Source organism: Trachymyrmex cornetzi, unplaced genomic scaffold, assembly GCF_001594075.2.
Source record: "Trachymyrmex cornetzi isolate Tcor2-1 unplaced genomic scaffold, Tcor1.1 scaffold270, whole genome shotgun sequence".
Classification (NCBI taxonomy): Eukaryota; Metazoa; Arthropoda; class Insecta; order Hymenoptera; family Formicidae; genus Trachymyrmex; species Trachymyrmex cornetzi.
In genome coordinates this window covers 618,338-641,948 of record NW_017297377.1, presented here as the reverse complement: position 1 = coordinate 641,948, position 23,611 = coordinate 618,338, and the positions used below count along the sequence as shown (strand labels likewise).

The following is a 23,611-nucleotide window of genomic DNA, read 5'->3' as shown; positions in this document are numbered from 1 at the left end:
AAAATAGTGAAGAATATCAATTAAAATTTAACATCAACTTTAATAGCGATAACAAATTTGATAATGATTATTATCGCGGAATCAGCCGCACGTATATGTGCATATAATTAAATATAATACATTCGCACGAAGCGACTGGCTTAATTTAAATCTCTCAGTTTATAAATTATAAACAATAATTATTCTGAGGATAGATCTCTGTTATTAATCTTTTCGAAGTATTGATTTTCTGTACAGCTGATTTAACACAAAACCGGTTTCTAAATATATCTACGGCGTAGTCTACAGCGTAGATAACACGAACCAACAATTCCCTTCAAAATTTTCATTTATTCGCTGCAGCCATATTGAAATACGATATCCGATCGAATTGAAAAATCGTAAGAACTTTTTCCTTGTATTATACGCTAAAATAATTTAAAAAAAAATAATTACCAAGGTTTTTTGACTAAAATGAAATCTTTAGATTTAATTTTTGGATATCTTTATATGTTAATAAAATTTATCAAGTAAAAAAATATTATTTTTTAATAATAATTTTTTATAATATACATTATCGTGTATAAAAAAGTTATAATCTTATAGACCAAGATGCTTTATAAATAAAATTCATTACTATAAGATATTATTAATAAGTAAAATATATATTTTTTTCTATTTTCCAAGTTTCTCGATAGTGCTCGTAGAACCATGTTTCACTATATATACATCTTTTTGATCGGTTCCTTGAACGAAGTTCCCTCGGGAAACACCGCGGAGCCACTATCGGAGTCTGCAATGACTCTTTATCGCTCTGAGGAAAGTCCCTGGACCCGTGGCAGAAAGTGCCGTAGCTTTTAGCTATCAGCCTCCGTCGTCTTCGCGAATTTCAGGAGAGGAAGCTTTGGCCGATCCTTCGCAATGGGCGTGAGAGTGTTTGTCAAAGTAAAGTAATGTGTGTTGAAACGTTTCTGCTCTTCTGAAAAGAAACAGCAACGTTTGAACCGAACAGGGCTTATCGTACGAGGAAACTTCAATTTTTTTTAACTCTTCTGTCAACCCAAAATTTTTCTCTTCAAATATTGTAAATTTTGTTAACTTATGTTCTGCTAGAAAAAAAATTTTTTTAAAACTTTAACATACTGAAAGATTGGAACTCTCTGACGCGATTAAGAATCTTCTCGCGTGTAATATGAATTGATAAAATATTAAAGATCAACAAATTTGTAAAGTTTGTTACTATTAAAATTTGAATATATTAATTTATGATATAATACTCATTTACTATATAATAAATGACCTGATGTTTTGTAGACATATGTATATACCAATGAACTCAATTTCGATTAAAAACTACAATAATTATATTGTTATCATGCGAGTTTGAGTTATCCATCAGGTGGTTACTGCAATATTATATATATTCACAGTCGATATCTTCAATTATTCCTGGAGTCTCATTATAATAATAAAGATAATTTATTGCATTTAGGTTTGATGATCATCAACAAAATATCTTATTGTGTTTAAATTAAATAAATATTTATACTCTACTTAATTAGCAAATGTATCTAATAAATTCATTCGAATGAAAACGTCCTTTCTCAAACTTCTCTCCAATTTTGCTCACGAGACGCCCTCTTCATGCCTTCCTTTACACCGCGTTAAATCACGGTGTTGCGCGATGTTTCGTTACGAGTAATACGAGTTCCGTATCCCGCAGTATTGATGATTTCCATTTTAGGAAATCTTTCCCGTTTCACCATAGTATGATCAGGAAACAGCCGAGAGTGGGCTTCGTGCTAACACTCAAGAAAAGTGCTAAGGCTTTCCTTATCTTCGAGGGAATACTGTTGCTGGGATCGTACGGATTTTGGCGTCGCCTGAACACTTCGCAAGGTGAATTGCTCCGCTTAGCTTATAGAACCTCGCCGTTCCCGAATTGCTCCGCCTAGAGTTACGTTACTGCTATCCGATATATATTCTCGAATAATTTTAACCTATTCAGACTTATTCTAGATCATGCCTTGTATATTCGAGATAAAACGAGTAATGATAACGTGAATCGAGAAACGGCTAAAAAGTACAGCTGAAAAAAAGAATCTCTCAGTTACTTCCTATATTTAGTGTCTGGCAATAAATATGACAGATTGTCGAGATTTTTCTGTATGAATTTGCATTAGGCCTGTTTTTTTTTTGACTGAACTTCTTGCACAGTTCATTTTTCCTCTTTTTTTCATTTTGTAGAGAAAAAGAGAAAATGTATAAAGAAATTTAGCTAAAATGAACTGACCTTTTGCGAGGATAACTACATGGAATGATCAAAAGTCGATTTATTTTTCCACTGAATTGCTTCCCATTTAGTACTGAAGTTTACAACATTGTTACAACATTCACAATGGCTTTTTTTAGCAGAAAAACAGCTTGTAACTGTTGTAAGATTCTTTAATCAGCTGATTGATCTTGTCCTTTAATTCCTCACTGGATCTGAATATATAAACCAATCATATAAAAAAATCTTACAACAGTTTCAAAGTAACTTTTCCTGCTGAATAAATTTATTGTTACTGCAATATTACTACAACATTGCAATGTTCATTACAATATTGCTCGAATGATCTGTACTACATGAATTATCTCTGCTTAGATTTTTAGCTGAACTTTTTGCACAGTTCATTTCTTTTCTCCTTTTCTCTCTAATATAAAAAAAGGGAAAAAGTTAAACCATGCAGGAAGTTTCCTCCTACTCCGTCCATAATCCTCCGAAAGGATGTGGTGACTTCTATCATATGCCTGTAGTGCGCACGCTAATTGTAAGCAGTCATAAAGGATCTACAGTTTAACGTCGATTTCGAACGACGATTTTGTTTATAAAAGTGCACATGGCAAGAGTTACTCTCGGTGGTTTGCCATTGCCTGCCGAGAGGAGCTATGAGCATACAAAAATTTTTCGATTCTGCCTGGAATCAAACCCGGGATCTCTGACATAGCAATCTCGTACGCTGCCTGCTATGCCACACTCGTGCAAGAAGTTTACTTAAATAGAATAAATCTCTTGATTAGATCAATCCTTTATATTTTATGTACATTAGATTTCAGATATTACGTGCATCAACATTTTCCTGCAATATTGGAGGGTTACTATACTATTGGGGAACAGTTGTCTGGCAGTGATCAATTGAGGACATTTGATTACAAGACCTGGGCAGAGTAGCGCAATGAGCATTAAATCTTCATGGCGTTGAATTCTATTGGGATTACCGTAGCAGCGGTAGTTATTGGCGGTGGAGTAGGATACACTCTATTTAATCTTGTTAAGACCGATGAAAAAGATCTCATAAGGGTAATCATAATTATGTAATTGTGAAGCTAATGATAGATGGTTTTTTTATTGTTTTTATATGAGTACTGGTGGCAATGTTTTTTCCTCAGTTGTATAATATATTTTTTAATAAAGGAAATAGTCAATAATGTTTACTGAATATTATAAGTAATTGTATTTATTAAAAAGTAATTTTACAAAGTTTTATGCAAAAGTTACATTTTTATTTAGGAATCTAAAAAAATGATAGTATAAATCTTTTTTTATTTGTGTTTAAATTGTTTCAGCACCTTCCTCCATATTCGTCAGAAAAACATAATCTTTTCTTTCCACAATATAAGAAAAAAAGTGAGAGATTGATGAACCAAGAAAAGTCAAACACAGGTTTGAAGACGTTTGAAGCTCAAAACAGTGTAGACCGTACTGAGAAATAGCATTAACTAAAATGGACCCCACAGAGTTTATAGAGGAAAGTTTGCCAGATCGTATCACGAAGAGAGATCGAGAGCGAAAAAATGTTATCGAAAGGCGAAGAGAAGAACGTCAATCGCTCGCCGTGGAATCCGAGCAAAGCAGCTATTTTAAAGATACATTTTACTCCTCTTGCAAGAAGATCAAGGATATGCTAGACGATGCACCCAGCACGCCGTCCTCAGCGTTGCCGGGCATCTTCGAGAAGTCAAACAAGGAGATTCAACTGCTTAAGAACTATTTATCGCAATCTAAAATGTTTCTAAAGGTTTACGACATAAGACGCGCACAAGAAAATTTGCAATCGTTAGAGAATCAAGCTTCCGAGTTGGAGATGAAGCTTTTGCCTAAAAAAAAGTTTGGCTTTAAGAATCGTAGAATCGTGAAAAAGCCTTCTGACAAGGGACTTGACATCACAGACGGCTTGAAAGATCTCAAGATATCTGAGAGCATTGTGAATGGCTCGACTAAGCAGAACAATAAATTGTCGAGCAAGTACGGAGATAGTGCCTGCATGCTCCTAGGCAAGGTAAACGAACGTATAGTGTTGGACGCCGAGAATGTAAATAAGAATGACATTCTACTTTCCGATCTAATTCGCTGTACTGTAAGGATATACGGTACACCAAGCACCCTGCATATGGTGAACCTGAAACAATGCACTATATTAGTTGGACCGGTGACATCCTCCGTTTACGTGCACGACTGCAGTGATTGTGTATTTGCTTTCGCATGTCAGCAGTTGCGATTACATTCATCGACGGACTGTACCATTTATTTACATGTCACAAGTAGGGCGATCATAGAAGATTGTACGAAGATACGTGTAGCACCTTACAACTGGTCTTACGAAGATCAGACGAGTCACTTTAATCTAGCCGGCCTTGATCCAAAGATTAATAATTGGAACTGCATTGACGACTTCAATTGGCTATCTAGTGAAAAACATTCACCGAATTGGTCGATTCTCGAACCGGAGCTTCGGGTGAAAACGTGGGATTAAAATAAATACTTGTAAAATAAAGAGGAAAAGAGCAATTAAAACTAACAGTTGTAGCGAACATTTTATGGAACCTAATTCTTCTTTCTCCGAATATCAATTTATTTACGTAAATAAATCATCTACATATATATCATGCTTTTTCACAAGATGCAAGTTATATATGCAAATTTTATACATTTACGAGATATCTAATAAATTTACTGTTTGTCCAATATACAGGGTGTCTTGTTTTACAAGTCATACCTAAATAACTTTAGAAAGATGATTAGAGAAGAATTATATATAAGAGAAAAATCATGGTTTTATTTAAGAAAATAAAAATTCTTTTATAAAACTTTCAAGTTATCTGGGTTTGCTTTTTGAAATGGGACAACCTCTTTATATATTATATACAAATGTGTACATATTATATCTTTGTGTTTTGCATCTTTCAATAATAACGAATTATTGGAATCGAACTATCCCTCCTTTTTTAAAAAAATTGTAGACATTAATATAATCTGATGTATACAATCAGATTGGCATTAGTAATCGTATTTATTTAGTTTGAATTTGTAGATGAATATATCAAAGTTTGTTTGGATGTGTATTTTCTAATATTTTTCATCTATCTCTTTCTAACATTGTTCCATGAATATAATTTAAATTCAATTAACGTATTTATAATTATTATATTTATATAAAATTCGCAATTACGTTTCACTTTAATATTACATAATTTGAATTTTTTAATATTTCGCGTTTGCCACAATATCAAATCTCGCGGATCGACGGTCATACACAATATGGCGTGTTTCGTTTTCTAATTTCTTCGCTCTGCGCTGTGCGAAGAATAATTTCGAGCAAAGTAGATACCCAATCCAGTATATTCAGTTACTTCTTAGCTCGTGGTTTATTGGTTATACGTGAAGTCGAAGTATGAACTGTCAAAAGAGCGCCGATACCGCTCGTGATGTCATTGTTGGTGCCGCCTGAGGTACGAGAAAATTTCTTGATAGAGATACGCATCAACGGGATATCTGGTAAAGTCACAGATTCCATGGTTTTGATGTTTGTGTCGGTGCGTCATAGCTGGTCATCGCCTAAATAACAGGCAATAGATATACTAGAAATATATTCCCAAGGAACGTGTTTTTTTCACATTAAGATAACTACGACTACAAAACGTGGACAAAATTCAACGCAGAGAATACAGTCTCATGTCTTCGGTTTAGCCTGTAAAATTTGTGGTTCATAAAGTGTATATTTTAGTTGTTAGGTACTCGGAATCTTGAGAGTGTTCATGAGAACAATTTGCACGTGAATTGATATGGCAATAGCATAGTGCAGCCGTCTGCACAGGAAAACAAACATTTGCAACTGCAACAAGTATTAATTACGATTTTAACAAGGTGTGTTTTTTGAAATGTGTATTATATTTATATATTTGTGTAACATGCATTATATAAAGTTTGTTTAACACCTATGAGTTTGTATTTTATTTATATTTGATATATTATGGCTTATCAGCACCATGGAGTGGTTATTCGGCAAGCGTATCACTCCTGAGGAAATGCTCAGAAAGAATCAAAGGGCACTAAACAAAGCGATGCGGGATTTGGACAGAGAAAAAGTGAGAATGGAGCAACAAGAGAAGAAAATTATAGCGGATATAAAGAAACTTGCAAAAGATGGACAAATGGTAATCTATAACTTTTGTTTGATTGCTATTTATACAATATTATACCGTGATCCTTTTTAAATTGATTGTAGGACGCTGTGAAAATTATGGCTAAAGATCTGGTCAGGACAAGGCGTTACGTGAAGAAGTTTATGTTGATGAAAGCAAATATTCAAGCAGTTTCACTAAAAATACAAACCCTACGTTCCCAGAACACGATGGCACAAGCCATGAAAGGAGTGACCAAAGCGATGCAAAATATGAACAAGTAAGTGCATCATGATGTATCAGTATGTTAATAATTTTGTTTTATTATTAAGACATTTTACTTGTGTTTGTTTGAACTAAAAGTATAATTGTTAATTACTTACGATCATTTATTTAGCATATATTTATTTTGAATATTGGCTAATCTCTATTTCTTATTTCTATTTTTTATAGACAACTAAATTTACCTCAAATACAGAAAATATTACAAGAATTTGAAAAGCAATCAGAGATAATGGATATGAAGGAAGAAATCATGAACGATGCAATAGACGATGCAATGGAAGATGAGGGAGATGAAGAAGAAAGGTATCAATTTTTGTTTATATACAATGTATAAATATACATATATAAATTCTATAGCCGGTGTATTCTCTGTCCATTTTTATTTCAAGACACTATCTTAAATAATGTTTTAAAATGCTAACAACGACTCCTGATTGGTTTCTGACATATCTTAAGATTTCACTTAAATCTTAAATATAAGAATGAACTGTCAATATCAGCCTAATAAGTGTACATTATTAAATTGGAATAATGTCTTTATTTCTTCATTTAAATTATTGGATTTTCAGCAAATGTGTGAAGTTCAAATTATAAATAAAATTATATTATAAAATATGTATTTTTTATAAATATATATATATGCATTGACATTTTATTTTCTCAGTGATGCTGTAGTTGCACAGGTGTTGGATGAGCTGGGTCTACAATTGACGGGTCAACTCTCTGGACTACCGCAAGCATCTGGATCGCTAAGTGTAGCCGGTTCTAAGCAACCGGTCGCTGCTGCAGCAGGTAACGAAGAAGGAGCAGGCAATCTTCCGGATGCTGACGCGGATCTACAAGCTAGACTGGAGAATCTGCGACGTGAATAAATCAAGATTTTAAATATTATTAATTAGATAATGTATAAAAAGTGTAAAAAGAATTGGCTTTATAGGGATGAGAACAGTTTCGAAGAAGTTCGTTCCTGCTTTTAAATACATATACACTTAAATGTATATGAATTTTTAAAAAGAATTGTTTGCATACAATTTTCTTGAACAATTAGTCTTCGTATTTTCTACGCATGTTGAATTTTATAACTGCTTCTATACAGAACATTCTCTGTAAATGCCTAAGTTCATAATATTATATAGATATATACATATATATATATATATATATATATTCATATATAAAAAGATACTGTATAATAAAATATACGATCACAGAAAAACATACTCTTGTATTTGGATCAAATTGATTCAACACATATTCGGTATTCAATTAATTTTTTTACCACAATTATTATTTAATATTTAATTTTTATAATATTTGTAAATTAATGTGTGTTATTGCAACTAATATTTGTAATTGATTCTACTTCACACACGCACACATACACACATCTAGAAAAAAAATTTATTTAATATTTGATCTAAGGATAGGGTTATTACAGAAAATGAATTAAAAAATTCCCTGACTTCCAGGTTTTTCAGATAAAAATTTTCTATGAATAATATAAAATATGTAAATTTTTATATTTAAACTCAAGGATATATTGTAGGAAAACTAATTTATATTATTAAAAACAACGAAAAAAAGCTTAGTAGCATAGTACAATTTTGGGTGCAAATTCAAGCCAGTAAAAAATTAATTAATTTTCGAAAAAAAGAATGCAGTTATGACGAAAAAGAGGGATCAAATAAAAATACTGAATAAAATACAAATTTTAATTATTTTATTAAAATCGTTTAAAAAGTACACAAGTTTTGAGCGTATTTGACTATAAACGTCAGATATAATATTTAAAAAATTATAACAATTATTTGGAATAGGAGCAGTTTCAGGGAATTGTGAGCAAATTTCAAAATTCTAGACTTTTACATTTTCCCCTGACTTTTCCCGGTTTCCATAACCAATTTCAATTTCCCTGATTGGAGGACTAGACTGATATGCCAAGATTTAGATATAGATATAGTTATAGATTTGAATTTTTATAATTCCGATTGGGTTTATAAAAACTCCCATCCCCCTTACTAGTTCTAATCATTCGATAAACTCGATAACGACGACCGAAGGACGATTATCGTAGCGGTAACTTATCGACGCGATTCATTCGGCACTCGATGACTTGCAGGAATTCTCGATGTTGGCGACTGTTGGCGACACGGACGTTCGCGCCGGCCGATGTTCGCGCGTCGTTAGATTACAGATATTTACAATTAAATTCCTCGATCGAGAGAAATTGGCCCGTCCAACGTGAGTAAAAAAGATTGGAAAAGATATGCCAGGAGACGAAAGAAAGACGACGGAAGATACAGTGACTCCAAACTGCCTCGAAGGTTTAATTGAGAATTGAGGCTACGGACGTGGAGCCGTGGAGGGTCAATGTGCCATCACACAAATTTCAGGAAGGAGGAGAGAGAAGATAATGATGTAATGAATTATATTCACTCGCCGTGAACGTTTTATCACAATTGCTCTTCGGCCGCGATACACACGTACATATTTGTATTACCACTACATCTACGCTGCCGTGAGGAAAAATAACACGTGGCATCGAGATAGTTTCTCGATACATGCACGGGTTATCGGGCGCCAAATCGACCTTGCCGGGAAGTTCGGCGACGGACGCATCTCGAGGACACCAGAGGACACGTTGAAACCACGGACTAGACTCCGAGAGGTGGTCTCGTTGCGCGATAAGATACGGTTAGATCATGATATATCGTTTTCGGACGGAGGCTCGTGACGTTCTATAAAACGTCACTCAAATTTACATTTCACGAATGGTACGTATATCTCAATGTCAACATAGGGTGCTTTCTATTTAGGCTGTTTAGAAACTTCACCGAATGTTAAACAAGGATAAAATAATATGTGGGTGCATCCGGATGAAATTTTTGAACGCAGTTTTAACAATACAAATTAACACAAATTATTCTGTCCTTGACATTTCAATGAGTAATAAAGATAAAATAGTACTTGTATCATTAAATGAAAAGCACCAGTAGGCAAGTTTTTTAATTCATTGATTGATCAATTACATTATATACAAATGCAACTTTTATGAAGTAAAGTTGCATTTGCGCATAATGCGATTGATCCATCAATGAACTAAAAACTCACCTGCACTCAAATGAATTGTGTACTTTTTCCTGTTTACCACATGAAATGTACAACTTCATGTGTCTGTTTTTCTAGAACACTGACTGTTTTTTTGATTGGAGCTCTCCTCGAACAAGATGAGCAATCAGCTGCAGACTAACTTGATTGCCGCTGCTATCGGAGCAACTATCGGTGTCATAAGCGCTGCTAGTATCTTTATATATCAGAAGGTTTTAGAGAAACAGCAACATGCTATGAAGAACGCCCATCTGGACGAAGTCGATCGTCGTCTCACCGAGTTGCAAACGGAATTGGAGAGATTGAGGTAATAATAATTGCTGTTTTTTCATTGATATTTTAAGATGTATGGAATGTTCCTAAAGTATTTGGTCTAATTCAGTTTCTTCTGCTAATCCTGATTAATTAGATACTAATAGTTTATTCAATGATTTATATAAAGATATTTATATATATTATTTATTTATTTCTAATCTTTGCCTTGCAACTTAGAATGGCTTTCAGTTTATAATCTCTTACAATAATATCTTTTAAAGTTACAAAAAACATTATCGAAAAAAATTGTGTCTCCCCTTTTTTAACTTTAAAAGTTAAATTGAACAACTTAATTCTTTCCCAGACGTTACGTACATTATTTGTCCATTGTACAATTTTTTAGTCTAAGAATGTCAGATTGGAAGAACCTATTTATATTTCTAGCTTTTTTATCGGGACGAGTGTTAGATAAAGTTTAGACAAATATCTTCTAGGAGCACCTAACGTTTTTGTTTAATTTAACTTCATCGGTATCTAATATCTATCATTTTCAGAGCACAACAAAATCAACAGAGAAAGAAGAAGAAGCTTAATTCTAAACGTGATAATGATCATACATACACTACAACAGATAATGATACTGATGTGGATGGCTTTTCAACGGCAGGCGACGAAGAATTTTTCGACTGTTCAGACAGCGAAAATGGTATAAGTGACATTGAAAACAGGTTAGTTTAATATCTCTATCGTTCAAGTGCATCGCGATTATCGCAGCTGTAAATTTAGTTTAATGTTGCGGGTAGCATTATTGCACATATCAAATCAATCATTTTGTATCAAAGATTTGTTTGCTTGTACACACAAGTTAATCTACAGGCTTCGTTTAAATTATAATTGCATGCTGAAATTTGTTGAGTTTGCTTAGCAATTTTTTGTTATTACGACTCTTACTCGAAACTTAAACGGGAAAGATTATACGCTTAGTGATGCAGGACAACTGAAGCCACCTGCCCTGGATTAGACCTTTCTGTTTTTGATGAGCATCACAAACAAGGTGAATATGAAGAAAATGATTACCTTGAACTACGAGATTTCGTAGACATGTATCCAAATAGTGTAGACATAGTATGGAGATATGCCAGAAGCTGTTACAAATATTCAAATTGCACCACTGACACAAATGTAAGACAAGCTGTTGTCCGTGCAGGTATAACTGAAATTATACTCAAATTTGTGTATCGTTAGTCGTTTATTCAACAAAGTCCTCATTTACAACGAATTATTTTAGGAATTGACGCTTGCGAAAAGCTTCTCACTACACCAAATGCATATCTGCACAAATGGTGTGCTATACTTGTAGGTGTAAACGGTGACTTTTTGCCACTAGCGGAAAAAATAAAAAATGGTTACCGTTTCAAGGATCATGTAATGAATGCCTTGGAGATATGTCCAAATGATGCTGATCTGCATCATCTACTCGGCAGATTTAGATACGAGGTGGCTAACTTAGGTTGGATAGAAAGAAAGGTAATGTTTCACCATGGTTTGATGCTTCTCCAAACAGTGTTTCAGTTTACATGCGATTAATTATTATTAATGAAGATTGATCGAAGAATTTGCAACTCAAAGAAAATGTACATAGCGAGATAAATTACACAATAATTGATTATTTTCTTATGTAGATTGCTGCGACGTTATTTTCGGAGCCGCCAAGTGCCTCGTATGAAGATGCGATTGATAGCTTCCAGAAAGCGGAGGATTTTTCGGCCGAAGTAAATCTGGAGAACAAGCTGTTTCTAAGCAAATGTTACTTAGCACTGGGCAACTATCAACTGGCCTGTCAGTTGCTAGAAAAAATTTGTGACGTATCAGTTACAAGTAAAGACGATGAAAGGGTACAGAACGATGCTCGTCAACTCCTCGCCAAGTATTCGAGATACCAATAATGGACGCATTAATTTTTATAGATCTGAGAATGTATCCATTCCATATATTACAAATACATTAATCGCGCGATGAACGTAACGAATTCGCGGCTGATGTAACTAATTCACGGGGAAAGAAAAACGTATGAGTAATTTTAATTATACAGGGAGGGAAGTACACAACACACAGTTTTACCTTGGACTTTTATATAGAAACTATAAAATAATTATTATTTATCTTCAAAGATAAAAAAATACAAAACGGCGCGGGATGTTTTAGAAAATAACTTTGTGACGAAATATATTTTAAAATTGTCATTTTATTGTATAAATACTGGGCCTATCATGGTTTATTCTATTCGTTACATAGATTTATAAATTTATTATGTTGGTTTTATCTTTCTATTGTCTGTTTCTTAATAAATGATATAACATGATATATAAATACTGTTAAGCGTAGAGTTATTAAATGGTTACGAATTTTCATCAATAACTATGTCTCTTTCCTAACTTATAAAGAGAGCTCTCTTCATTCTTTCTTTCCCTTTTCCCACTTTCCTTTTTCTTCTCCTCTCTCCTATATATAAGTATAATTTTATTTTGCAAGTATATATAATAAAACAACATATCTATAAAAAAATAAAAAGGATATATACATATACATACATACAGGGTGTATCTGAAATAACGCCCACTAATCATATAGTGCTATTCCTAATAAAAAACAGTCGAAAAGTCGTCTTATCATTTTGCAATTTTCTCTATATATTTTTTAGTTTATATATATATATATAATCAAAATATTATAAATATATTATATATATATGTCTAAAATCACGACGTGTAAGACAACTTTAGAATATCTCTCTCTCTCTCTCTCTCTCTCTTTAAGAAACATCTTAAAAATATTTCACAAAGAACACTGAAAGATATTTTTAAATTGTCTTATACATCGATTTTATCTGTTCACTCAGCAATGTTCAAAAATTAATATCTCGTTAACTATTGCGAAAATTGCAAAATGATAAAGGACTTTTCGACTCAGTTTTTTTTATTAGGAATAGCATTGTATGATTAATGGGCGTTGTTTCAAATACACCCTGTATATACAAAAAAAACTTCACCATTTGTATAGTAGATAGTACACACCGTTTTTGTATGTAGCATCATGAATGACTTCTTGGCGTGTCGCATGCGATGTAGATGCGATGTTTACCTTGGTGTTTATGAACTACGTTCTGTATGTCATTCTATTTCCATACATACTTCATAATAGAAGATTTCATCGGCAATCAGTTGTCATCAACCGATGATTGAGGATCTACATATTAAAAGCAGTAAATCATTTATGATATTAACGTATAAAAATGTTTATATCTCAGGAACGGTTGAGCTTTCGACCTATATGTCCACTATAAATACCGAATGGTTTTTTTTAACACCGTGTATGCATACATTTTATGTACGCCTAATTTATATGATAAATATTTTTTTAGCATTGTTAAAAATAAATATATTAAATCTAGATATTAAAAAGCTAAATGGAATAAAAATATTAATTGGACAAGAGATAGTTAATTATCAGTTACTGACGTTTCCAATCTCTTCATTGAGATCGTACAGCCTCTATGCTCAACAGATCAATAATGGTCCAACACAGCATCCTTTAGCTCGGTGGTAGAGGCTGGATAAAGAGCGAGGGTGAAAGGGGTAGAAAAGAGAAACCCCTCTAATAGAACTAGGAGGAAGCCAGTAAAGACGCAGTGTTTCATAAGGAAACAGTCAAGATCCAATGTCCGTAAAAGGTGCTCCAATTGCACGATACACATGTGAAAGTAAGTTTCACGGAGATCGTCTATAATTTTTATTTTTTTAGTGCAGAAATGTGAAATTAAATCTTTATTTTTATATGCATCGGATGCGAAATATCGTTTTCGTGTATGTTCTTGCGAAATTATTACTAACAATTGATTTCTGAGAATAAACGCAAATCGTGATATGTACGATTGGTAATATTTTTGTCCTCATGCCGATGCATTCTATATTATTTCCAGGATACCCACTCCTAGACTGTAATGCGCGGATTTTTACGTGGTACATTATACTGTGCTCTGTGGTATGGTAGTATAGCGGCAGGGTTTTTATTTATTGCCTGTCCGCTCTTGCCATTGTTGTTGTTTAGTCCACCGATATTTCGAAAATGTGGAGACATTCTATTCGCATGCTGGGAACTTTATCCTACCGTAAGTATTTGCAAATCTTGTTAATTGTATAGATTACTTTTACGAATTAATTAATAATAAATAATGATTCGCGCACAGAATACATCGAATTAATTCAAAATTATTCGTAAAAATCTTATTTATATTTAAAGATCTTTTTCTTTTATAACACTTTACATTATTATTTCTATCTGCTCTCTACATTTTACATGTAGACAAACATTGTTTTAAATTTAATTTATTTTAAATGTTCCCGATGTTTAAACACTTTCAAGGAAAAATTTTCTAAAAACTCTTGTTTTATTTTATTATTATATATATGTATATTTCAAAATAAAGATTCAAACTCGTTAGCTAATTCTGTTAATATATCGCTTTTAATTGTGGAATCTTAAATTTTATTCTGGGATTGTAAATGTTTTAGGCTTTGTTGAAGGCGTTCGGTGTAAAGATCTACGTATCTGGCGATCATATATCTCCTAATGAATCGGCCGTGCTCGTGATGAATCACAGAACGAGGGTGGATTGGAACTTCCTATGGGCAGCGATGTATCAAGCGTGTATGCCTAGTGTCGGTTGCCATAAATTGAAATTTATTTTAAAGGATCCTATACGGCACATTCCCGGCCCAGGTAATGTTCCAAACTCGATATACAAAGGGTCAATTATTTACAAAGATATAATATATATACATTCTCCTCGCCTTCACGTCTGTAACACGTGTATCTGTAACAGGATGGATAATGCAAATGAATGGTTTCCTTTATATAACGCGACGGTGGGAAGAGGATCGGGGCCGATTATCGCGTACGCTCGATTACCTGATCGCATTAGATAGCCGCACGCAGCTGTTGATATTCCCCGAAGGCACCGATCTGACGAAGAGCAGCAAGGAGAAGTCGGACAAGTACGCCTTGCAGCATCACCTGCCGCTTTATACCTATACCCTCCATCCGAAAACGACCGGCTTCGCTTATCTGGTCCAGCATCTTCAGCGCGCGAATTACCTCGACGCTGTGTATGATCTGACGATAGCATATCCGGACTACATACCGCAATCTGAGATCGATCTGATCAAGGGTAAATTCCCAAGGGAGGTGCATTTTCATATAAAACGAATTTCATCCGCGGATATACCGGCGTACGATGATTCGACCTTGAGAAAGTGGTTAGAGGACAGGTGGTCCGATAAAGAGACGATATTGCAGGGATTCTATGAACGAAAAACATTCTCCACCCAGATCTGGCCGATGGCGAAAACGCTGCCGTTGCGAATCGCGTTCGGATTCTGGAGCATATTAACAGGTAATTAAAATCTTCCCTGTCATTCGTGGGAAATAATAACAGAAGATAAATTGTATTTTTAGGGATGGCAGTGCTTCTACTTATCGTTTCCCCGATCTTCCAACTGTGGACTCTGTTCTTTGCGTTACTTTTCATCGGATTGTCTATTCTCAACACGTGCTTCAATCAAATTGAAATTGGATGGTATTGGCGCTGGAAAAAGCTCCTTTTGAGCTAAATATAGTTAATTGAGAATATATATTTATTTTGAACGTCACTAGGGAATCGCGTAGCTCTTTGTCTCTGTGATAATACTGTATGTAAGATCGTAACGTTAGAAGAACAGGTGTGCAATATCGCAATTTGATATAATTATGTCTAGTATCCTTTTCTTGAAAGTGTCGAAATTATTCGATCATATAAAGAGCTCTAAATTGCTTCTATGTAGTATTACATTCTATTTGAAATTGGAAATTCTTGAAAGCTTGAAAAATCTTAAAAGTTCTTTGAACTTTTAATGTCTTAATTTCCAAATTGTTAATGTCTATGTTCTGAATGTTTTAATATTAAAAATTTTCAATGCATTCAAGACAAAAAATCTGATGGGATTGGACCAAGTCGTCCGATTTGTCCTTAAAAATGTTTAAAATTCACAAAAATAAAATTATTTTCTATATTATAGACGCATTAATTGTTTTCTTGACATGAAACTGAGAGCGAATTAAAATAATGTAAGGTATTACATAAAAAAAGATATATTTTCAAAATATTCAAGATTTTCTAGATTTCAAGACTTTCAGAAATCTTTTGGCTTCGAATAATATTCGAAACGATTTAATAATTTCGTTGTATGCAACGTGATTCGATGTATTTGGAATCCATCACAACTTGCAATATAATTGCACTGATTTAATTTTTATATTTATAATGTCTCAATGTCGCAACATTTTAAAAACATGATAACGTATAAGAGATAAATGTATTTGTATATAGTTCTCTGATAATAGAAATCTATTGTTCCGCTAAACTGGAAAATGTACATGAACATTTCTATTATCGATTTTGATTTGCAGGAAGTAAGTTTGCAATTGAATTACTGTTGGAATTATATATATCCCGGCACTCAATTCCTGCTGCAAATATAATCACGCATCCATCACGCTCTCTTTTCAAGACGCGAGGATCGCATTTCTAATCACATAAGCACATACACACACACACACACACACAAACACACACACAAACGTTGATGTTTTGTGTTAACATTGATGTTAAAGTAAAAATGCATTTTTAACAGAAATATATTTTATGAAAATGTCTATATTTGTAAAACATATATAAATTTTTCAGACTTACACTGACAAAATGAAAACATTTTGAACGAAATATACTAATTTTTACTGCAATGAATTTCTAATAAAAGTTGATATAAATAAATCGATTAAAACACATACATGAAAAGAATTCTTCACACAAGATGGTCCATTTACTATTTAAAATCTTTCCGTTACTTTTAAGAACAAACTAAAATATTTGAGAAATTATTCATTTCGAAAGAATGTATATTATGATATATTGGTAAGACATCTTCAATACATAATATATATTCCATATATAATTTTTTATATTTCAATATCTTTTTAAAAATCGTCTTTTAAATCGTTCGATTTATTGTTTACAGTGTTATCACCAACATCATAATAAATTTCGTAATCTAAATTGATGTGACTTTCGCAGGAGTACGAAAATTATATTGATTGATTTTAACATCTCTTTCAGAAGCGAAAAATCTTTCATCACAGGTCTAATCATTGAATAATACCTCATGTTACATAAAATAATGTAATCTATGATTCAATGTTTAAAGAAGTATTTATGTCGCATAATTTTTATAATTCATAGTATGTTAGAAAATATTTATTTTTTCTAGTATTCTCTCGATAAAGTATAGATTAATTACCGAACAATTTCGAGTATAAATAAAAGTGAATTCACGTGCCAAAGAGATATAAACAGTCAAAATAGTTTTGTAAGAGCTCGTTTACAGCGTAAATATAGCTGTAGATCTGTATACGTATACATATATGTGTAAGTAAAACACATAAGACATACTTAATTTCTTTATATAATTGTAATGTACCTGGAATCTCGATATAAAAAAAAATTAATCCTTTTTCTTTCATAAGCTTTAATAAACAATATAAGTAGAGAATTATAAATTGATTGTAATAATCTCTGTATGTCTTATAGATTGGATGACAAATTAAGCAAGTTATCAATAAAATGTCTATAAAAATCTTTCTGTGCAAATAGATGTTAATTAGATTGTCGTACAATGATGTAAAGTGCGTATAATGTCTAAAGATATTACGTGTACTATTAACATCGTAATATATGGAGTATTTTATCGTATAACATATTTTGCGTGATATGTACAATATTTAAGACTGTAACATTACATGTGATGTATCAAGTTCTATATGTATTCGAGATGTAGAAATCTGTATATTTACTTTGGACGTTACGCAATAACAAACAAAAAAAAAATAAAGTAGAAAGCTCCAAATTGAAAGTAAGTGAATCTAAAGTGAATCACTAATGGTGCAATAAAACCTTTGTTGTACTGCATAATGATTGTATTTAGAATGTACATATTTATGCTATTGTTTGTGCCATTCCGCTGTAATAAATTAAAAATAAATATATAGAGATCATTCTAAATTAACTATGATCTTATTTATTTCATTTATTACAAACATATGTATATAACTGTTTTTGACATTTCTGTAAAACATTTTTATATTTTATGGAAATTTTTATATTTTATAAAAGAAACTAAGTTTTTTGAACTGTTTTATATTCAATTTTTATCAATTACATGATAATTACTTGAACGTTTTTTATAAAACATTTTCACAAGATTTAAATCCCGTGAAATCTCGTGTTATTCTTTGTAGTAAAACGGATTAAGCGGACTTTGTATAGGATTCATTTTCAGCACGCTGTTCAATGGTTTTTTATTTGCATCAAATGGAATAGCCGGACTTTTGCGAACTTGTCGAATATACTCGGATGTATGTTGGGCTGTATTTCGAGAGAGTCCGAATATTACCTTTTTCTTTTCTGTCGTGGAATTATTTAAATTAGTTTGCTTCTTTATCAGATGTAATTTCTGTAATAATTATATATATGTATATAAAGTATAATGCATTATCATAGCAGGATTAATTATACAACAAAATATAGCATTAAATATCATTTACATTTTTTAATGGTATTTTTTGACTCGTAATCTTGCTTTTCATTTCACTTCCTTTCTTGGTTACAGGTTTGTTGTTAGTTTCTTTTAATGGAACTTTTTTGTTAGATTTTTGCGAGATAGAAGGATGTTGATCTAAATCACTAGTTCTAGTTATTTGTCCTACAGAAATTACTGCTTTCTTTGCTTTATGTTCTACATTTTTATCTATAGATTTCTTACTTTTTTTGTTTAATTTCTTTTTTATAGCTTTACTCTTTTTGGAAGTATCTATTTGTAATTTTTTCTTATTTTCAGTAATATCAGATTTAGTGCTAGATACATCAGAAGTTGAATCACTTCTTTTCCGTTTCTTAAATGGTACTGCGTTTGTATCTACCTCTTGCAACTCAATCTTTGCAGTTGTATCAGTTAATTTATTTTCTGGTTTAATAGCATTAGTTTCTAAATCTAAAGTATTTCCATTCTTCAGATCATCAATAGAAGTTTCATCACAAACTGCTTTTCCAGTTCCTTCTCTTTTTCGTTTCTTATTCACATTGTCAGAAACCAAATCCTTCTCAAACTTGATGAAGCGCAATGCAGCTTTTCGCGAATCCATCTCTTTTCTCTGACGATTTGGTTTCCTGATTCTTTTTATTCCAAGCGGCATTTTTCCTTGTGATAATTCTGTAAATCTGAAAATATAAATTTTTTTCCAGTATAACATGTTATATAAACGTAACTTATATATATTTGATAGATTAATAAGATACATACTCGTCAAAAAGTCTCAAGAGCTGCCTGCGTGATTTTGCCGTTGATGACTGATGAAATTTATACGTTGAAAGCAATTCAGCAATCTTCGCGGCATTAAAAGGTATTGGCGGTAGTTCGATATCCACTTTACCCGCCCTTGGATCTAAAGGTTTCTCAATCTCATTTTCTGGCTCAGCTTCAGAAAATTGTTTATCTTCAGTGTTAGCATTTTCTTCTATGTCAGATATTTCTACTTTTTGCATATCATCTATACGTGCACAGGGAAAACCAGCCTATTCAAAATACATGAGTTTATAAATTAATAAATATGTTGAGATATGTTACATCATGTATTGGAGTTTTGTATTTTAGATATATTAACATACGTCTTTCCAAGCATTGAATTTTTCTATGTAATCTAAACCAATATCTGATTGGAATATCAAATATCTGAAAATATGTCGCATGATATGTTTCATCTGTCGTTCGTCACTTGTAGTTATTAGATATTCAGCAAAGGGTTTAACAAGTTCGTGAACTACATCTTCTTGTAGATTTCCATTACCAACCTACAGTATCAATAATAGAAATGGCAATTTTTTAATACAAATCAAATAAAAGTTTAAATTTTAGCCACAAATTCTCTTATATTGTATAAGTACCTTGGCAAGCTCTTCTAGATATATCTCTGTTATATGCAAATTAAATCCTAAGCCGGTTTTTACATGCAAAAAGAGTTGCGTAAATATTTTCGAAAATTCTGTCACCCATTCCATGTTCCACAAGTGATTTTTACAAACTACAAACGTTTGACGAAGAATCCTCCTGACCAACTACAAGAAAAACAGAAAAATGACAAGATTAGATTCTTTCCAAATATTCAAGTCCTTGCATGTCTATTGCGATCAGATATATTTCAAATAACAAAAGTACCATGGAGAATTTGTCTAGTCTATACTGATCTATGCCAAACCATTCAGCAGCAAGCGTCTGTAGGGCACAGCTAGTGTAAAGTATAATTGTATCTTTCGATTTCAAGCAATGCACAAGCTTGCTCAGTGACTCTGCCAACTCCTCCTGGATCAACATTTTGTCTGACATCCACATGCAGTAAAAAAGACCTTTCCATAAACTCATGAAATCTGTCTTCGTAAACACTGTAAAGAACGCAGAGTATATCAGGCTCAAAATACAAAGTATTTATATTCAAGTTTCATATTTATATTAACTCTTTGTATACATGATTGAGTCATTTGTATCTTATGTATTTCTTTCTTTGAAATATTAAGGAAGCACTTGGCTAAATGATGGTCTCCTATCCTTTCCTTTTTTAATATATTGGATGCTTTCCAGCAAGAGATACACATGACACCATGTAACACAATTGAATCATTACAGCTTTGTTTGCTAATGTTAAAAAAGCATTACTTATAGATACTATTTAAAGATGTTGAAGTATACATGTAAGAGAATAATTATAATCTTCATATACTTATAAAAGTGATAAAAATTGACCCGGGACACAAACAATCTATCTCTAATAGCAATTTATTGGGGATATACTGGTTAAACCAATAAATAAATAATATTTGAACACTATTGTGCTACTAGGGATCACATATAATAAAGGATCGAAAAATCATCGTGTGTTAATTATGTAATTTACATAATAATGCACAAAAATTGACTTACCAAACGAACTCTGTGATCGTACCGTAAGCCATTTATTAAGTCTTTTTAGCACCTTGTCCCGGACTTTTTTGTCATTGTTAGCCAATAATCGCGCTATCTTAATTTCTTGTTGAAGATTAGCGACAACTGCAGCTTTTTTACTTTTGTCATTGGATTCCACGGGTTTCTTGTTGATGATCTTCTGTGTCTTCGTCTCGTTTTTCCGCGGTGATACACGGGCACCACATCGTCTATACTTTCTCACTGCCATTCTTTATACTAATTGTTTTGATCAATCAGATAATTCGATATATACTGTCACATTTTTTAATAAAGTATCAAGTGATATCAGAAATGCTTTTTATGCGAGCAAATATTAAAATATACGCGCATACGGTACACGTGCAGCGAGATAATGGAAATGGCTTAAACATAACCTAACAATACACATGATATACATAGGCTGGGTTCGGGGAGACGCTATTAGCGCTATTTGTGTCATTCTATCTTCATCGTCCATTAAATGTGAAATAAGGATAGTATGACACAAATAGCGTTGATAGCGCGCTCCTCGAACGCAGCAATAGTGCTTTCTGAAGGTAATTTTCACGGGCTGCTCCAACCGGCTGTTTCAACGACAAAAAGAATACGTGGTCAAAATTGACGAATATCAAATGCCCATTTTGATCAAGTGATCCTTTTTGTCGCTAAAATAGCCGGTTAGAGCAGCTCGTGAAAATTTACCTTTATACTAGCGGGTAATCAGGAATACGCAGAGCTCGGTAAAATAACTTGATACGACCTATTTAAAATATAAAATATAAAATAAGTTCCAGAAACTTATTTTAAATATAAAATCGTAGGAGTCGATAAAAGAGTGATACGACTTATTCGAAATAATAAATATAAAATAGGTTCCAAAAATTTATGTAAAATATTAAATAAGAAATACGTCGCAAAAAATTATTAAAAATATAAAATAAGAAATAGGACTCTGGAATGCATTTTATTTATTTAAAAAATATATAATAACTATTATTTAAAATTTCAAATTTTGCTTTTTTATTTTAAATAAGTTTTTGAAGAATATTCTTATTTTAAATAAAAATTGTTTTCAAAAATTTATTTAAAATAACTTATCTTATATTTAAAAGAAGTTCTTGAAATCTATTTTTTATTTTAGTATTTTAGTATTAAGTATCTATTAATTTAGTATCTATTTTTTATTTTATTTTAGTATTTAGTAAGTAAAAAGTACATTTCAAAAACTAACTCAAAATATAAAATAAAAAATATGTATTTTAAATAAACGTTTTAAATAGGAAATATAAAATATTTTAATAATTTTGTTTATTTTGATATATGCATGAACATACACTTGAGTATACATTTATAAATTTATAACATTTCAGATTTTACCATTTCAGTTTTTTTTATAATTATAGCCTCTAATTAATGTTATTATAGTTATATTTAGCATTAGGCAACAAAATAAGTATTTAAGTAATAAGAATATATAAACTTAATAAATATATATAATTATTATATTATATAAATAAAATAAAAATAATAACTGATGTGATTTATTTTAAATAAAAAATAGGTTTGAAAATTGTTCAATTATTTAAAATATCGTAATTGATAAAAGAGTGATATGACTTATTCGAAATAAAAAATATAAAATATAAGTTCCAAAAACTTATTTAAAATATCGAATAAGAAATAGGTCAGAAGAAGTTGTTTAAAATAATAAATACTAAATGAGAGAGAGAGAAACTTTCTAATTTCTCCTTTATTTAAAATTTATATTTTAAATAAATTAATTTGAAATACGACTGAGCCTTGTTTCTGTTTCTGGTAAACTTATATAGCAGTATTTCTTTAACAATTTCTGTGGCTTTATTTTCCGAACTTTCAAATGCCAAAGGGCTGAAAAACTTCGTTCAACAGAAGCGATACTTATCGGCAGACACAGTAATATCATATATAGTCTTGCTATTAGTGACTTTCGCATAACACTGTATAACGAGGTATTAACAAGAGCAGTAAGTCGTATGAACCTATGGAAGTTTCTTAAATTAAAAAATATTTGTAGAACATCAAAATTGTGATTAAGCGCATTTTAGAAATATTAAAAATATGTGTAACTTTTCATTACAAAATATTTTTAAGGAGACTTCAAAGGGGGGAAGGAAAGCATAGCCACCATGGCCGCCCCTCCCCCACCCCCATGGATCTGCCAGTGATTATTGCAATTTGTACAGATAATGTGATAGATAGTTATTGAAATTTGATTGGTATTTGAAACATTAAGATTTAAAACAGCTATGTTAAAAGCTAATTTAGGAAATTAATACAAATACAAATATTAATGTTGCCAAACATATTTCATTTACAACAAATAATAATATAAACATTAAAGTTGATCTGTTCAAAAACAT

General features: G+C 31.9%; 5 protein-coding genes across 8 annotated transcripts; 4 read left to right on the top strand and 1 right to left on the bottom strand.

Moving 5' to 3' along the window:
* The first annotated feature begins 1,648 nt into the window (after window positions 1-1,648).
* Window positions 1,649-4,860, top strand: TBCC (Tubulin-binding cofactor C). The gene is made up of 3 exons (XM_018508661.1): window positions 1,649-1,878; window positions 3,072-3,322; window positions 3,589-4,860. Exon 3 carries the CDS (start codon window positions 3,747-3,749, stop codon window positions 4,773-4,775), a length of 1,029 nt encoding a protein of 342 aa, XP_018364163.1. The 5' UTR covers window positions 1,649-1,878; window positions 3,072-3,322; window positions 3,589-3,746; the 3' UTR covers window positions 4,776-4,860.
* A 722-nt stretch (window positions 4,861-5,582) lies between these two features.
* Vps2 (vacuolar protein sorting 2) lies at window positions 5,583-7,842 on the top strand. Of its 4 annotated transcripts, none has more exons than XM_018508665.1 (6): window positions 5,585-5,751; window positions 6,027-6,166; window positions 6,285-6,456; window positions 6,528-6,703; window positions 6,877-7,011; window positions 7,373-7,841. In XM_018508665.1, exons 3-6 carry the CDS (start codon window positions 6,289-6,291, stop codon window positions 7,578-7,580), a joined length of 687 nt encoding a protein of 228 aa, XP_018364167.1. In that variant the 5' UTR covers window positions 5,585-5,751; window positions 6,027-6,166; window positions 6,285-6,288; the 3' UTR covers window positions 7,581-7,841. The 4 variants fall into 4 exon arrangements, with proteins under 4 accessions (XP_018364168.1, XP_018364167.1, XP_018364165.1 ...); XM_018508663.1 differs by having other exon boundaries at window positions 5,585-5,835; window positions 6,034-6,166; XM_018508666.1 differs by having other exon boundaries at window positions 5,583-6,182; window positions 6,283-6,456; window positions 7,373-7,842.
* A 967-nt stretch (window positions 7,843-8,809) lies between these two features.
* LOC108761898 (regulator of microtubule dynamics protein 1) lies at window positions 8,810-12,171 on the top strand. The gene is made up of 6 exons (XM_018508660.1): window positions 8,810-9,482; window positions 9,895-10,123; window positions 10,626-10,799; window positions 11,064-11,278; window positions 11,360-11,598; window positions 11,754-12,171. Exons 2-6 carry the CDS (start codon window positions 9,936-9,938, stop codon window positions 12,015-12,017), a joined length of 1,080 nt encoding a protein of 359 aa, XP_018364162.1. The 5' UTR covers window positions 8,810-9,482; window positions 9,895-9,935; the 3' UTR covers window positions 12,018-12,171.
* A 1,445-nt stretch (window positions 12,172-13,616) lies between these two features.
* Window positions 13,617-15,842, top strand: LOC108761896 (lysocardiolipin acyltransferase 1). Its single transcript, XM_018508659.1, has 5 exons — window positions 13,617-13,831; window positions 14,051-14,239; window positions 14,643-14,850; window positions 14,954-15,523; window positions 15,586-15,842. Exons 2-5 carry the CDS (start codon window positions 14,072-14,074, stop codon window positions 15,738-15,740), a joined length of 1,101 nt encoding a protein of 366 aa, XP_018364161.1. The 5' UTR covers window positions 13,617-13,831; window positions 14,051-14,071; the 3' UTR covers window positions 15,741-15,842.
* A 2,592-nt stretch (window positions 15,843-18,434) lies between these two features.
* On the bottom strand, window positions 18,435-21,474 carry Nnp-1 (Ribosomal RNA processing protein 1 homolog Nnp-1). Its single transcript, XM_018508658.1, has 7 exons — window positions 21,192-21,474; window positions 20,433-20,656; window positions 20,162-20,332; window positions 19,886-20,068; window positions 19,521-19,792; window positions 18,766-19,438; window positions 18,435-18,674 (listed from the first exon to the last, which is right to left on the bottom strand). Exons 1-7 carry the CDS (start codon window positions 21,439-21,441, stop codon window positions 18,447-18,449), a joined length of 2,001 nt encoding a protein of 666 aa, XP_018364160.1. The 5' UTR covers window positions 21,442-21,474; the 3' UTR covers window positions 18,435-18,446.
* Window positions 21,475-23,611: the final 2,137 nt, after the last annotated feature.